Consider the following 16,517-nt stretch of genomic DNA (forward strand, 5'->3'; position numbering starts at 1 on the left):
TGTGTGTGTGTGTGTGTGTGTGTGTGTGTGTGTGTGTGTGTGTGTGTGCGCGTGCATGTGTATTCTTATGCATATATTTGCTGTTTTCCCATTTAGGATGTAAACTACTTGAGAACTGAATTTTGTTTCATTCTTTTTCTTTGAACCCCCTTTCCCGTATCTAGCACAGTACCCAGCGTATAGCGAGTGTTTAAATGTTCATTGATTGATTGATACATATTATTTTCACTTAATAGAATGTAAGCTCCTTGAGGGAAGGGACATTTGTTTTTTGTCTTTATAAAACCCGGTTGTTAGAGTAGTGTGCCTTTCATGTACTAAGCACTTGATATAGATCCTCTAACTGGAAATACTTTGTTAGTTTAAGTAATTGAATATACTGGAAAGTAAATTACATTGCCTTTAAAAGTGTTTTGGAATTGAGACTTCCCACTTAATCTCCCCAGTTCCAAATCAGGGAGCTTTTGTTGTAGATTGTTAATTCAATTTAAATTTAACATTAAGTGACAATTTAATTTAAGAGACTTAAAAATTTCCAAATATATCATGTACTTAGCTTGCAGCTTTTTTTTGCACAACTCTTTTTGTAGAAGAAGGACAAGTGTTTGATCTAGGAAGTAAAAGTAAATTGATGGAAAATCAAGATGCTAAGTCCTGAGGAAAGTGATTTTCAGTTGAATTTAAAACAACTAAATTCATTGTGATCGCACTGTCCTTAGTATATACTTACTGGAGGGTATTGGTGGTAATGTTGCAGTGTGAATTTTAGTGGTAGAACAGTGGCTGAAACAGAGATTTCCTGATTCTTATTTTAGTGCTCATAAAAAGATTTGACTTTTTTTATAAAAAGAAAAGGTTAAGATAACATTTTTGTTGGAAAAAAATGTGAACTTAAACTAGAGTTATCCCTTCGCCGGGGTCACAACTGATGAAATAGTTACTTTTGATAAGTATAGGTGACATCTTATTGACCAACCATTTCTTCCACAGTCTTGTTCTGATTTGTACGGTTGCTGGCAGAAAATCACTAACATTTATATATCTTAGTTACTTGGCAGATAATTTTTTCTTGGTATCCAGACGTGGAATAGATTGTTTTTCCTTTTGAGCACAGAATTCAGTTCACCAGCAATATCATGCTTGTGAGATCTCCCCTATTGCATTTTAAGATTCCCAAGGCCGGCGACTATTTTTTATCTTTTGTATCTCAACTATATTTCACAAGTTAACACATTTAACAAATGCTTATTGAAAACCTAGTTGAATTTAATACTTGCCTTAACATTGAGTACAGCATGGATATAGCGGCTAGCACATTAGCCTTTAACCTACGTTCACATTCTGCCTTTCATACATACTGTCTTTGTTTTCATAAATAAGTTAACTAACTTCTCCATGGCCCCAGGATACTTAAAAACTGTAAGTTACATGTGAGTTATGAATCGGTGTGGTAGAGGGAGTAAAACAAATACTCACATAAAACACTTGGATGAAGTTTATTGTCATATTCTTTAACTATAAAAATTTGAAAGAGAGGTATTAGAGGATATAAGTGTGTATCTAAATTTCAATAGAAACAAACTGACATGATGAGAATCAGTATTGCAGAATGAAAGTGAGACAAAATTAATTCAAAACTTGACAAGTTAAGAATTATTATAATTTTGAATGAAGCTGGGCTGGAATTTATTTTTGAATTATCAGTTAAAATTGTTTATTGAGTATTTTATGTTAGCTTCAGCACTTATTCCTGAATTTTAAAAAAATACTGCACCATATTAATATTTGTTTTCAGTAGATCATTTCCCTATTCTAAAAATATAACTTGGTTTATATCATTGTTTAGTTTTTCTCTATTTTCTGGAGATTTTTAGATTGTTAGTGATAATTTGTGAGACACACTAAGATATATCAAAACCAGAATTGTGATTAATTCATTCAACAAATATATATTATATATTGTATGTGTGTATACATACATATATATGTATGTGTGTCTTATATATAGATAAAGGACTGTTTGTCCTTTAAGGAAGCATATTGCTTCAGAGTACTCCTAAAAGTACTTGGCTAACTTCTTTAATATCTTTTTATACCAAAACTTTATGCTTTAAAGATATTTAAGTTTGTCAGTGTAAGTACTACTTTAATGCAGATTGCAACTCTTCTGTAACTTAGATGAACTTTAACAGTAGCTTTGACCAAAAATTCATCAGCCTGTAGCCAATGTTAAGTTGTTCTAAACTAATTAAGTTGGTTTGGCCAGTAACCTTTACCAACAGCTCTTGTTGGGAAGAGCTTCATTGCATAGCCTTTGAACATGGAAAGTCTTCTCTTTGATGAGCTAAAGAATGGAAGTAGGACTTTGTAGATTTATAAAAAGTAATAAAGGTGATAATTTCAGATGATTCTCAACTCTTTATGATAAAAGAGATTTTGACTCAGACATTTCACTAATTTAGACTTGACTTCCTCTTCCTCCACTAGTCATTCCAACTTCTTAATTTTACAGATGAGGAAAATGAAGCTTAGTGATATTAAAAAAGGCTTTCCTAAAGGTGTACCCAGCTAAGTTCAGTGGTGGGACTAGACCTCAGGTCTCCTTATTGCCAAGTTGTCCCAGAATCTTTCTGCTATACCACATTGTGTTGTCTATCAGAAAAGAAATTTGCTTCTGTTTATAGATTATTTTAAACTGTTTAATCATTTGAGGTGAAATGACTTCAGGTTTTTTTTCTCCCCTAAATTGAGTATTTCACACTTTACTTAAAATGACATTTTAGGGAATTTGGCTACCTGGTTACTTACATTTTGTACATATAAAGAAAAATGTTTGCCCAGAAAGCCTTAAATAATTATTCCAATGTGTCAGTACATTCTGAATTTGGACTTACAGTTTAGCCGCAATATATTTTGGTTCTCAGTTGTAGAAAATGGTGTATTTTAAAGAGGATTATTTATCTTAGATGACGTAGATGCTTTTCTTGTATTTTTATATTAACAATATAGGACATTTGGCATAGTCACTGACTCAGTAGTTGCGATGGTCAAAGTAATAACATTAAATTCATAAATAACTTAAAAATATTGAGAAAAGTTTTATGAAACTTGAAAAATATAAATCCTGTGTTGAAATGATTTTGACTTATCCTATACTGACCAGACACTGGCTCTTTTTAGAACAGACATATATTTTCTTCTTGTATAAAGACAGTGATTTATTTTCCAGAACAGCTTTTGTAGAACTCTGAAAGAGAAACTATAGTGTTAATTTTTTTTAATGTGATGCCCCCAAAGCACTCTCCATCCTCATTTCATGGTCCAGCATTTTCCACATCATATTTTTTTTCCCTGTGTGTGAAATTTCAGTAGATTGTTATGCAAAACAGTTTTGTGTCTCTGTGTGACTGGAGAGACAGCTGTTAGCCCTAATGAGGAGTGCTAGCATTACAGTATTTTCGTTGATTGAGACCCACGGAGGGAACAGAATGTTCCAGATCGGGCAGTGGTGTGTGGTGAGAAAAGTGCTGGGCTGTCAGCTGGAGGTGTCTGCTCGGCTGCTCGCTGCGACAAGATAAATGAGTTTTGCTGGGGTTTGGCAGAGTCTGAAGCTTTTCTAGGGAGTAGCAGCAGCAGCTCCTCAAACTCCCCACGGGACTGATACTTTAAGGGTGTCTTTTGAGCATTACTGCCTCTTTTCTAGTTTTTTTTTTTTTTTCCCTTTTGATGTCCTATGGTAGCTGTCAGGCTTATGAGTTATTAAAAACCTAATGCTTTTTAGCATTCTATTAACAAAGGGTTAGAAGATGTTTGGTTGACATTTCCTTTTATTAATCTGGCAGAATATTAACTAAAGTCACCTGAAGACCAAAGTCCAAAGAGAAATCACTAGACATCTTTAACTTTATTTGAAGTCTATAAGTAGTTAATGCCTTTGAGATCAGATTTTAACCTTCTCTTTTAGGTATTTAGATCTGAAAGGAGCAAACACAAATTTTCTGATTTTCAGTCAGTCCCATTTTCTCTTAACTCCTTTGCAAATAGTAGCATAGAAAATAGGTGAGAATTATGTTTTTGTGTTGGTTGTTATCTACTGAGTCAGACACGATTGGCCTTTCTGTACTCTGAACTGTTGAATTCAAGTAAAAAAAAAAAACTCTTACTAAGAGCCTTCATATAGAACTTCATGCAGTCTGCTGAGGAAGCCACAAATATTAATAAATAAGGCATAGCCCCTGCTGTCTTGGAGCTGACAGTCTATTAGGAGGGTATAACACATATGTCAGTGAAGATAATTCAAAATGAAATCTGCTGACTGTGTAAGAGAGGCACAAATAAAGTGTTTGTGCAAGGTCCAAGGAAGAGCAGATCATTGACACCTGAAGGATGAGGCAAAGCTTCGGAGGTGTCGTTTGAACATTTGAAAGGAGGTTGTACCAATTGTCTATGACAGTTTAGTAGTTACTGTCTCATTCTGTAGCGTATTATAATCTTCCTAACTAAATGGCAAACTCTTTGAAGGTAGGTAGATCATGTCTTGTGGTATTAGGCAGTGTGGTATAGGGGATGTAGTGATAGAATGGATGCTAGGAAAACTGAGCCTCTGACATTTACCAGCTCTGTCACTGTAGGAAAGTTTCTTTGCCTCCTTAAAAACCTGAATTTCCTTATCTGCAAAAATGATGGCAAAAACCTATAATACCTACTTCAAAGAATAATTGCAAACTCAAATGAGATGATAGATGTAATGGACTTTGCAAACCTTAAACTACTATGTATGCATTAATTATTGCTCTTCTTTTTATAACTATCATTTTATCTTCCATGTTTGTTCTGAACAACTTGGTGATGATGAGCATCTCTGAACTTGGCTAGAATCTATTAGTCTATCACAGGGCACTAGTCAAAGCCTTCCTATCTAAATAAGATATATCAAAGTTTATGTTCCACTGATAACTGCCTTTGAGAACCCTGACTTGCCCCCATGCCGTAATAAAATTACTTGCTTAAGAAAGAAAAATATGTACTCAATAAATATTTGCCTTTTAATTGATTTGTACATCAGGTGATAATTTGAACAGTTTTAAACATTACTTCCCATTTTGCCAGAGATTCCCTGGACTTGAATAACTTAATTTATTGGTTTAGGTTCTCCATCTATAATAAAAATAATGATTTGTAGATAATTTTGAGGATTATCTGATATTTTGTAAGCTTGCTGAAGGGAATCATGATATTTTAGTTTTATGTTTTTAAATTTTTTTAAATTTTAAAATTTTAAAATATTTTTTATACCTCATGCTTCCATGACATGTTTCCTCTTTTTAGATCTGGATTTGGTTCCCTGAAGTATCCCTTTCTTTTTTTCACTTGTTATCCTTTCACTTGTTATCTTTTCACTATCCTTTCACTTGCACCTTTAGGGCACAGTTGGATTCTTCCCATTGATAGTCATTCCCATTATTCTTTCTTTCATTACGAGTTCCTCTCATCTAGCACTGTCCTCAAAAAGTAATTTAGGTCTCCAAGTTCTCAGCTTCCCTGATATATATGAAGTAAACATGACCTCATTCAGATTTTTAGGGGTTTTATTACTAATAATAATAACTCACATGTATTTAACACTTAAAGGTCTGTAGAGCATTTTTATCTCCACAACCCTGTAAAGTAGGTAGGATGTAAGTAGAAGATATATTTCAGGAACTGAAGGTCAAAGGGATTCAGGGACATGTTCATGTTCACAGTCATGAGAAACACCAAGAAAAACGTTACAAGTCCTACTCCGTTTTAGCTACTTCCTCCTCTTTCCTGACTGATCAACCTTCCTTTCTGCCTGGATTCAGTTTTTTTCCAGCATTTTAAGGGTGAGTGTGGAATCAAGCTGTCAGGCTTTTAGCTGAAGTTGATTCAGATTGTGGAGATTCTCGTTTTATTTTTTCCCCAATTACATATCAAGAACATTTCTAACATTCATTTTTACAAGATTTCGAGTTCCAAATTTTTCTCCCTCCCTTCCTCTCCTCCCGCTCTTTGGAAATGATAGGCAGTTTGATATAGTTTATACATGTGCTATCATGTAAAACATATTTCCATATTTGTCAGAGTTGTGGGAGAATAAACAGATCAAAAGGAAAAAACATGAGAAAAAAATAAAATAAGTGAAAAGATATACTTCCATCTGCATTCAGATTGTGGAGACCTTTTAGGATTTGCTTGTTAGTCATCTCTTAGTCCAGGGCCTATAGTGTGAGGAAGTTTCTTATTTTCTCATTTCGTTGAGCCTTCTCTTCCATGCAAGGTCAAGAATGATTGACATTTTTTGGTTTCAAATCTGGTATTGCTCACCTGATTTCCCCACCAAGCATATTTTTCTTTTTGGAGGGATGCTGTTAGTGCTCATATTATTGTAGATCAGTGGTGACAACCAGGGCCTAAGCTCAGTTTTGGTCATGATAACTCAGCTAACTGCTTTCCTCCTTGCTGTATCAAGGACTCTCTTTCCTCTCATCCAGGTCAGTGGCTTCCAGAATTTTATCATCATAGAGTTATACATTAACTGAAAATTGCAAAAGAGTTGCTGATCTGTACTGTTAGAAGGAACTTCTTAAAGGGAGATGCCTCTACTAATGAAATCAGTTCTTGTCAAAAAAAAAAAAAAGGAAGAGAGAGACAGTGATCCTTCTCTGAGAAAATTTTCTTCTACTTTGCAAAGGTGTAGCTTAGATTTTTTTGCTGTTGTTGAGGAACAGTTACAAATCATTATAGGTCATACATTATAACTCATTTTTATTTAAGATGAATTATAAAATACTTTCTTCATAATACATGGGTGGTAATATAGAATATTGGAAAGATCTTTGGATCTGGAATCAGAGGACTTATGTTTGCATCTGGGCTTTCCTACCTGGTTGGACTTTGGCCATGTCACTGAGCTTCCCCGGACGTCGTTTTCCCCATAAGTCAGAGAAGGGAGTTTGACTCGGTAGTGTCTGAGGTCATTTTCGGCTCTAAAATTGTGCTCCAAGGATCACGTCTTCTTCATTTTGCAGCTGAGACTGAGGCACAGAGGAGTCCAGAGACATGTTCAAGACAGCTGACAAGCATCGGAGTTTGAAATCCAACCCCGTTTTGAAGAAGACTAGTACTCTTTCTGTTAATGCCATAGTACAAGCTTAATTTTTCCCACTCACTTCCTTTTTCTTGCCCCTTTTTCCTCCAGACTGGGACTCTGGACATAATGCTAACGGAAAATATTGCTTGAGGGAATCTGGCTTCCCTTTGCTTTCTCTAAAGCCAAGGAGCCTAGGTTTCCTTAGGAGATTCCAAGGAAATCTACGGATAGATAACTGTCGATTGTAAGTGAGAATATCAAGAATCTAAGTGTGAGTATCAACCTTTTCACCTTAAGATACGGCGTAGACTGCTGGAGTTTCATAGGGAATGGATTCTTCCTGTGTTTCTAAGGGCAGGAATCCCATCATTTTTGGTTCTGTCAGAGTTGAGATTTTTAATGTTGCTTTCCTTTTAAAAAAAAAATGTAATGGAACTATACCAGGACCGTAGATACCTTTTTTGTGAGTATTTTATGAGCTTTTATAAAGATCTTAGGTCTCTGGTGAGATTTAATAACTAGATATTGTTGGCAAATTTCATTTGGTTCCTATTGAGTACCAGAAAACTTCAGTTAACCTCTACTAAGTATCCCTGCAGATGACTAAGGCATTTTTGGATGCTGTTCGCCTGGGATGAATGTTGCATGTTGCCATTCGCTGTGGGCTAATAGCAATTTTCAGTTACTCTTGTAGTTTTGATGGATTTCAGGATAAAATAAGACTTTCTGATAGTGAAGGAGGTATAGTTGATTTCCAGTAAATCCAAAGGCATCTGGATCAGAATTCAACCAGACTTGGATTCAGAATGTATGTCATTTGTTTAGACAAGGTTTCCTCCCTTTATGCCCTCTCCTTCTGTTGGTAAATTCTTAAGGTGCTTGATAAATTTAAAGTTAAGGAATGCTTTGTGATATCTTACTAAACTTTATTTATGTATTATGTATTATTATTTAGTGTATTATGTGGTAGTGGTATTATATGGCCAACCACTTTTCCTATTATCTTAACCTAAAGATATCTGTTATCATAGTTTGCTTTTGTCCATCAATTAATCAAGAATTTCTGAACACCTACTGTGTCAGGTACTCTGCTGGGTGCTACAGGTATACCAGAAAAGTGTGTGTATGATCTAGTTCTGGCCCACAAGAAGCTTACCTTTTAACTTGGGAGAAATGACATGAAATGGTCTGTTTTAGGAATTTTATTTGTATTCATTTAGATATGTTTAAAAGGCTGCATACTTGGAAAATAGAAAATGTGCCCTGTTTTAAAAAAAATAGACAAAGACACTGCTCAGTTATATACTAAACCTCTTACACTGTGTGTAGTAGTTGTGTATGGAGAAGATGATCAGAAAGTTTTGGTGAAGCTCTTTGATTCAGGCGTCATGTCAAATTTTCCATTTGCTGCACTTTGGTATTACACTGAGAAACTTTGTATTATCAATTTAATAGAGTTTAGTCCTAATTAGAGCTTAATTTGACGTCAATTTAAATTAAGAAGGCTTTCGTAAACTGGGCCATTGTGACATGGATAGTGCTAATCTTAATCAGTAGTCTGAATAGAACATGAAATCAAATTCTTGTAATACAGCCGAAGTGACAGGAACAACTGACATTTAAAATTAGAATTACTAAATTCTAAGAAATTGATGTGCATGACCCCAACTAGAGAATATGCCGGTAAATCTAATAGTTGGAAATTAGTCAAGCTTTTGATTTATGAGCTCATATATGCAATCATGAGAAGTGATTCATATATTATCCAAACAGTGGTCAGTACTCTTTTAAAGTAGGGTACCAGGTTGATAGCCCATGTGACTGAGGCTGATGAGGTGGTAGCAATATATTTGTGTGCTGTGAATTCATCCGACTGTGACTTTAAACCTATAGAATACCTTAGACTTTGGGGGAAAATAAATACATACAGGCATACATACACACACATACACACACACAGACATATATGTGTGTGTGTGTATATATATATAGATAGATAGATAGATAGATAGATAGATAGATAGATAGATAGATATAGATATAGATAGATAGATATTAACTTCAGTAGTCACTTTGAAAAACTTTTAATGTGTTACGGCTTCCAGGGGTCATAAAGCTTGGCTAGTACCTCATGTCTTATAAAAATTGAAACCCCACTGTTTGCTTAAGCCCTTCAAGGTCTGAATCTGGGTTTTATTTTATTTTTAAAATAACATTCTTTTAGATAAAAGAAAGGGAGAAAGAGAAGTGGAGGTAATAAGCACAGTCAGAACTTATTATATGAAGAAGTAAGATTTCTGTCATGGAGTTTGAAGCACAGTGCTTCATGAAATCCTTTTCTGTTTCTTATTTTCAACTAGGGGAAAACTGATTTCCTACACCTGAAAGGCATTGGGTATGGTTTTTCCTGTGGAAAAACACTCCTATTTTGTTTGAAGAATTAATAACATTATAAAGAATCAAAGATGTTGGAAAATAATGAAGCTATTGAATGTAACTTTGAATATCTTATTTCATTTACATCTAGATTTGGCATTGGAGACCAGAGTAATTTTTGAATAGTATTTAAAATTTGTATTCCTTGAAATTTTAGTCGTTAAGAATTAGTACTATATACCATACTGTATACACACATATATGTACATACATACATATGTATACACACACACACACACACATGACACTGTATTTAGGTTGAAAGGAGAGTCATGCTGATCCAGATACAGGCCATATTCTTCTCAAAATTTGCCTTGTAAAAAACCTTAGTGGGGCCTATGATTGTAATCTTAGTAAGAAAGGCAACAAAAATGACAAAGGTGAAGAGGGCAGTGATAAAAAAAATTAATCAGACCTCTGTATTGGAATTGAAAGAAATGGTAAAAAGAAAAAAAAACCTTATGGAAAAGATTTTTTCAATGCATTAATTTTGTATAATTATTTTAAGAGGATGTTCATTTTTTTTTCTTTCAGAGAAATCTCAGATATGCCATTTTTTTTTTTGGTGAACTATATTCAGACCAATGCAGTAATAAATTGTAGAAGATGCATAAGGCTAAAAGATATTAACCCCCCTCCCCAATCCCCATTTTCCTGTTTCTGCCATTCTTTAAAATAATCCAGGTTTTCTAAATCCCTGCCTACACATTTCTTGGCTTTTCCTTTGGGTTCTTCTTGGCTCTCTGGGAGCCACCCCTTCCTTCTGTTCTGACAGTTTAATTTTTTTTTAATGGTTCTTTGAGGTACTTGGTGGCAGAAAAGTTCAATGATTTCTTTCTGTTATATTGTTCGGTCTAAATGTATAGTAAGACTCTGAGGTAATACATTATTCTGATTGCTCATGTATATAAGTATATTTCTGATTGATTTGATTAAAAGTTACATTTGAAATAATTTATGAAATTGTCATAAACCATGTACACGTATATCATTTTCTTGAATCTCTCACTCAAAAATATAGGAATTCATGCAGGTTTCAGCCTATATTTTTTTCCACCAGTTCCTCTTCCATTTTTTGTTGTTGTTGTTTTTGTTTTGTTAGAATGAAAGAAGTTAGAATGCTAATAGAGTGGACTTTTTTTTTGTTTGATGAAAGAGAAGGGAATGGGATTTACCAAATTTGAGTTTTACTTGTTAGAGAATTTTCAAAGTATGAGAAGATGCTTAATAGAGCAGAAGACACAGTATCACTTACCTTTACATAATATGAATCAATACATCAACGACAGCCCTCTTAGAAATTTACAAAAGTTATTGTTGTATTTTATATGGGACATTATGTGATGTTGTCTATGAAAATATTAAAACAAATCAACCTGAATTGAATTTTTTAAATTGATATTTTTATCTTTTATTTTTAGCACTGTGACCTCTGCTGTGTTTACTGTGGGGGACAATGTTGTTTCAGGCAGTGATGATCGTACTGTAAAAGTATGGGATTTGAAAAATATGAGATCCCCAATTGCAACTATCCGAACAGACTCTGCTATAAACAGGTAAAATTAAACTATTTGTTATATAAAGGTATATAAAATTAGGCCCCTAATGCTCTGAAAAGTGTTGAATATAGTTTCCCAAAGCATCTAACTTAGAACTTTGTAAATTAATCTTTTTGGAAGATAATTTAGATATTTTATCATTGACCCTCAGTAGACATTTACTTGTGAAAAATTAAATCAGCCTGGGTTGGTATGGTTTAAAAAAAACAAACCCAAAAGTTAGGTTCTGTCTGTATTATATACTTAACAATGGGTAGAAATTATAAATAATTTTTAATGCAGTGGGGTAGACTTTGTCTATTTTTGAGTAACAGCTGCATATAGTGGAGCCTGGAGATAAGTAATTTTGTCCCTTGCTTCAGATAATATCTCTAATACCATATTTTTCAGTAAAACATAAAAAGTAGTTAATACTCATTTTAGTGGAATAAAAAAATTGTTCTGTAAAGTCCTATTTGGCAGGTTCTGTACATAAACTACTTTTTTCTCTTCTCTGCAGGATTAACGTATGTGTTGGTCAAAGAATCATTGCCCTTCCACATGATAACCGACAAGTTAGATTATTTGATATGTCAGGCGTACGATTAGCAAGGCTCCCCCGAAGTAACAGACAGGTAACTGAGTTACTACTTTTCAAAGTGAGCATTGCATCTTTCTATGGTTTTGATGAAGAGTAACTGTGAGCTCAGAATTTTATAAATTCATTGTTTGAAACTGTATGTATTGAAAAATCAGACAACTAAATAATGAACTAATTATTGAATAATAGGCCCTGAACTAGGGCCAGCTTTACACATAATTGAAGTATACTGTTATCTATGTAGTTTGCAGAACATCTGCATGCATGTGTGCGTGTCCACACATGCACACACACACACATGCACAAATATCCATCAGCCTATCATCAGTGTTTGACATTACCTGTTAAAATGGCAGTGTTACTCCTTGTAGAGAGGGATATGATATTAAGCACTATCAGATATTAATACTTTAGCATGAATGAGTTGATTAGAGCATTTTTAAAATTGTGATGGTAATGCACAATAAGTGACTTGTGATATAGGGGAAAGTAGGGAGAGAGAGATTTTTAAAAATCAAGGGAGCCATATAAGAGGAGTTACTGAATAAAGAGCTGGCAGAGATTCCCAAAGACACACATCACCAACTTCCTAATTTTGCTTTAAAATTCTACTTTTTTTAAAATAAAAATCCTTATTAATTTAGGTTCCATTCTGAATATGTGATAGTTTCCCAGCTTTAGCATTTAGTATCTGTGTGACCATTTGCTCTTAGCTCCGGTTACCTTCTGTGAAATGAGGATAATAATACTTCGTAGATTCATAGATTTAGAACTTTTAAGTCCTTAGAGTTCCTTATCTATCCACCTCACAGAGTTGTTGTAAACCTTAAAGCCCAAGTATAATAGACCAGTTAACAATAGACATCAAGTTTGGGTAGGGATGGAGGTTAGAGAGGATGGTTAGGGTGAAGGATATCTTTAACACATGTGGACTGTTTCTTTAGTCATGTTACCCATTAAACATGGGCATCTCTCAAAGTTCTATTGTGGGCCCTTTTTTCTTTTTCCTCTATATGGATCTCATCAGTGCCCATGGTTTCAGTTATCATCTGTAGCTGATTCCCAGGTCTATATATTGAGGCCTAGTTTCTCTCTGATAAGCTACAGTCATGCATCTTTGACTGCCTCTTGAATTTCTTGTATTAGAAGTCATATAGACATCTCAAACTCAACATGTCCAAAAAAATCCTCCCCCTTCAGAACTTCCTGTTACTTTACTGGTAACACTATCTACCCAGTTACCACTGTGTCATCCATAAAAAAGTCTCCCTTACCCAAATATCTGTGATATTTGAAAGATCTTGGGAAATGGGAGAGGTACTACAAGACTGAAAAGGGGCAGATGTCTTGATTTTTTGTATGGGAAAGAAAACATAATCTGTAAAACATAGGTCAGTGAACTTGACTTCAATTCCAGGGAAAATCCTAGTGCTAAAGAGATACTGTATTGGAACAGCTAGAAAGAGAAATCGTGATTACAAAGTACCGTCTTGGTTTCATTGATAACATCATATTTGTCCAACTTCATTTCCTTTTTGACAGGACTAAACTGGAAGATGATGGGATACAGTTTACCTAGATTTTAGCAGTTTTTTTGGTTAAGTATCTCATAATATTTTTAAGGAGAAGGTAGAGAAATTTGGCTTCAAGGAATGTAAAATGTAATAGATTCAGAACTGGTTGGATAGACAAACTCAGAGTAGTTGTTAATTCAGGGTCAACATGGCAGGAGATCTCCATCAGAGCACTCTAGTTATCTGTGGCTGGCCTTGTGCTCTTTAACATTTTTACTAATGATTTCTGTAAAGATGTAGATGGGATAATAATTGGATTTACAGGGGTCACAAAACTGGGAGATAGCTAACAGAATAGATGGAGAATGGATTCAAAAGAATCTTAGAAAGCTAGAGCATTGGGCTGGGTCTAATAAGATGAAATTCAGCAAGACTAATTGTGAAGTATTGTGCTTAAGTAAAAAACTTTTCACAAGTATGAAATGGGGGTGTTGTGGACAGATAGCAGTTCTGTAAAAGATCTTAAGGTTTTAGGGGACTGCAAACTGATTATGAATCAGCAGTGTAATAAGACAGCAAATAAAGCAAATGTGATCTTGGGGTAAGTTGAAGGACATGGTGTCCAGTAATAGGGGAAATGATAATTCACCTGTACTCTTATTACATCAAACTTATAAGGACCAGCATGTTTAGTTCTGGGTCCCACATTCTATTGGAGGATTCAGTCAGCAGATGACTTCAATTTTTTCAGTGAAGTCTGGGGGTTAAGGTCTTCAGTTGAGAGAGTGGATGATGGGGATACCATGTAGACTTGAGTTGAAGTTTAGGTCAGTTGCCAAGGAGAGTAAGTCGGTATTGATTATGGAGGAGTAGGATGATTTTCTTGCTATTTTTTGAGATTAAATAGCATAAAATTTTTGGAATTAGATAGCGTAAATTTGTAGTGAATCTAATTATGTCAAGTTAGGTCAGCATGGTTTTGTGATTTCCTCCTGTCCTGTTCAGCAGTAGGCTGGGAGTGGGGGCTGTAGGGGGTTAGTAATCCAGCCTTGAAGTTTGACAAGCTGGGATTGGCAGGAGTACAAGGAGGCAAGGGAGTCAAAAGTAGAAGATAGTGTAGAACAGACTGAAAAATTGATGGGGTGGAGGTGGATATTGACTTAAAGAAACACAAATTAACATTATCTGTGTTGTATTCTAAGGCAGCGAGGTGGCACAGTGGATAGAGTACCCTGTTGCTGCACCTATGGTCAAAAAGACTCATTTTCCTGAGTTCAAATGTGGCCTCAAGATACTCAGTAGCTATGAGATCCTGGGCAAGTCACTTAACCCTGTTTGCCTCAGTTCCTCACCTGTAAAATGAGCTGGAGAAGGAAATGGCAAATACTCCATTGTCTTTCCCAAAACTCCTAAAATTGGGTCAGGAAGAGTCAGACACATACTACTAAAAGACAACAACAAATGCCATGTTGTGTTTTTGTTTATTTTGTTAAACATTTCCCAGTTACATTTTAATCTTGTTCGAGTTTGACACTTTTGGTATAGAACTCATTTGGTTCACCAAAGGATTGAGGAGGAGAGAAGACTTTAGGGGAATAGCCTAGAGAAAAATTGAAGGGTCAAAGAATGGGGGTCATGGGGAGGATGAAGAATAGTTAGGGGTTGTAAAAACAGGGAGAGATGAAATGATAGAAGATTATGGTAAGAGAGGATTTGCTGAGTACATGAAGAGGGAAATTGGAACACTTGAGTGATCACAAGATCAACGATACGACCATCTCTGTGTAGTTGAGGTAGAGTGGAGGAGTAGGTTATAGGGATTGAGGGGATTGAAGTTCTAGGAAGTTAGAGTATTGGAGGGAAGGAGAAGATGAAGGAAATAAGCATTTATTTAGTACCTACTGTGTGCCAGGCATTATGTTAAACACTTTTAAAAAATACTTCATTTGATCTTCACAGTAACCTTGCATGGTATTGTTCAGTTGTTCAAGTTGTTTCTGGCTCTTTGTGACTCCATTTGGAATTTTGTTGGCTCAAGAGACTGGATTGGTTTACCATTTTCTTCACCAGCTCATTTTACTGATGAGGAAGTAAGGCAAACAGGGTTAAGTGACTTGCCCAGGGTCACACAGCTACTAAATGTCTGAAGCCTCATTTGAACTCAGGTCTTTCTGACCCCAGGCCCAGTGCTTTATCTACTGTGCCACCTAACTGCCCAACCTTGCATGGTAGGTGCTGCTGTTATTCCCTATTCTACAGTTGAGGAAACTGAAACAAACAGAGATTAAGGGACTTGCCCAGTCACACAGTTAGTAAGTGTCTCAAGGCAGATTTGAAGTCAGATCTTCCTGATTCAAGGCCCACCACTATTCACTATGCCACTTGCCTCTAGCTATTATAATAAAGAAGGAAAGAAACAAGCACTTACTATCTGCCAGGTAGTCTTCTTGACTTCAGGCCCAGCTCTCAACCATTACACAGAATCAGTAATGTATGTTTGAAGTTCTCTAATTTGCGGACAGACATTGGAATGAGAGAAAGACTGTAAGACAGGCAGTGAACTTGTTGAGGAAGAAAGGAAGATGTCCTGGGTTCTTTCCAATTCACATTCTTTGATCCTCTGAGTGATTATATTGTCAAGGACATACCTGAAATCTTTCTTTAACATGATAAATAGCATCTGCCAGAGCTTATTCTCCACTGGCATAGCTTTTGAGAACTGATAGTTACCAACATACCATGGTGAAGTGCCAAAGTAGGAGCTTGTGGAGGTCCATGTGCACATTGAGCCATTAATGCCTACTCTTTGGGTTCAGCCATTCCACTAGTTCTGAATCTGTCTAAATTGTAGTATTATTTAGAACCTATCTCTCAGATTTTCCTTTTCTTTTTTCCTTTCTTTAAAAAAAGTTATATTGGTGTCTTGTCAAAAAATATTCATTTTTGAAAAATGAACAAAACCCTCCCGCTATTCTCTTCCAAAATTGACAGTTTATAGAACATTTTGCTCTGATAGTCTCCCAACTCTTTAGAACAGGGATGGAGCCTCAAGGCCACTTGTGGCCCTTTGGGTCCTCAAGTGTGGCCCTTTGCCTGAATCCAAACTTCACAGAACAGATACTTTTATTGTTCTGTGAAGTTTGGATTCAAAAGGCCACACTTGAGGACCTAGAAGGCCACATGTGGCCTTGAGGCTTCAGGTTCCCCTAGAACCTTCCTTGTTTTTTGGTTTTAATTTGTTTCTTATTCTGAACTTAACACACACACACACACACACACACACACACACACACACACACACACACACACACACACAC

The 16,517-nt window shown here is 35.4% G+C and overlaps 1 protein-coding gene across 4 annotated transcripts in view; it reads left to right on the plus strand.

The window, feature by feature from the left end:
• Window positions 1–16,517, plus strand: part of WDR37 (WD repeat domain 37) — a 125,401-nt gene that overhangs the window by 100,987 nt on the left and 7,897 nt on the right. For all 4 annotated transcript variants that reach the window (XM_027841533.1, XM_027841532.1, XM_027841530.1 and 1 more), the window contains 2 exons: window positions 10,969–11,103; window positions 11,606–11,720. In XM_027841533.1, coding sequence (XP_027697334.1) covers window positions 10,969–11,103; window positions 11,606–11,720 — 250 coding nt within the window. The remainder of the gene's footprint in view (window positions 1–10,968; window positions 11,104–11,605; window positions 11,721–16,517) is intronic.

Source organism: Vombatus ursinus, unplaced genomic scaffold, assembly GCF_900497805.2.
Source record: "Vombatus ursinus unplaced genomic scaffold, bare-nosed wombat genome assembly UNPS02014861.1, whole genome shotgun sequence".
Lineage (NCBI taxonomy): Eukaryota > Metazoa > Chordata > Mammalia > Diprotodontia > Vombatidae > Vombatus > Vombatus ursinus.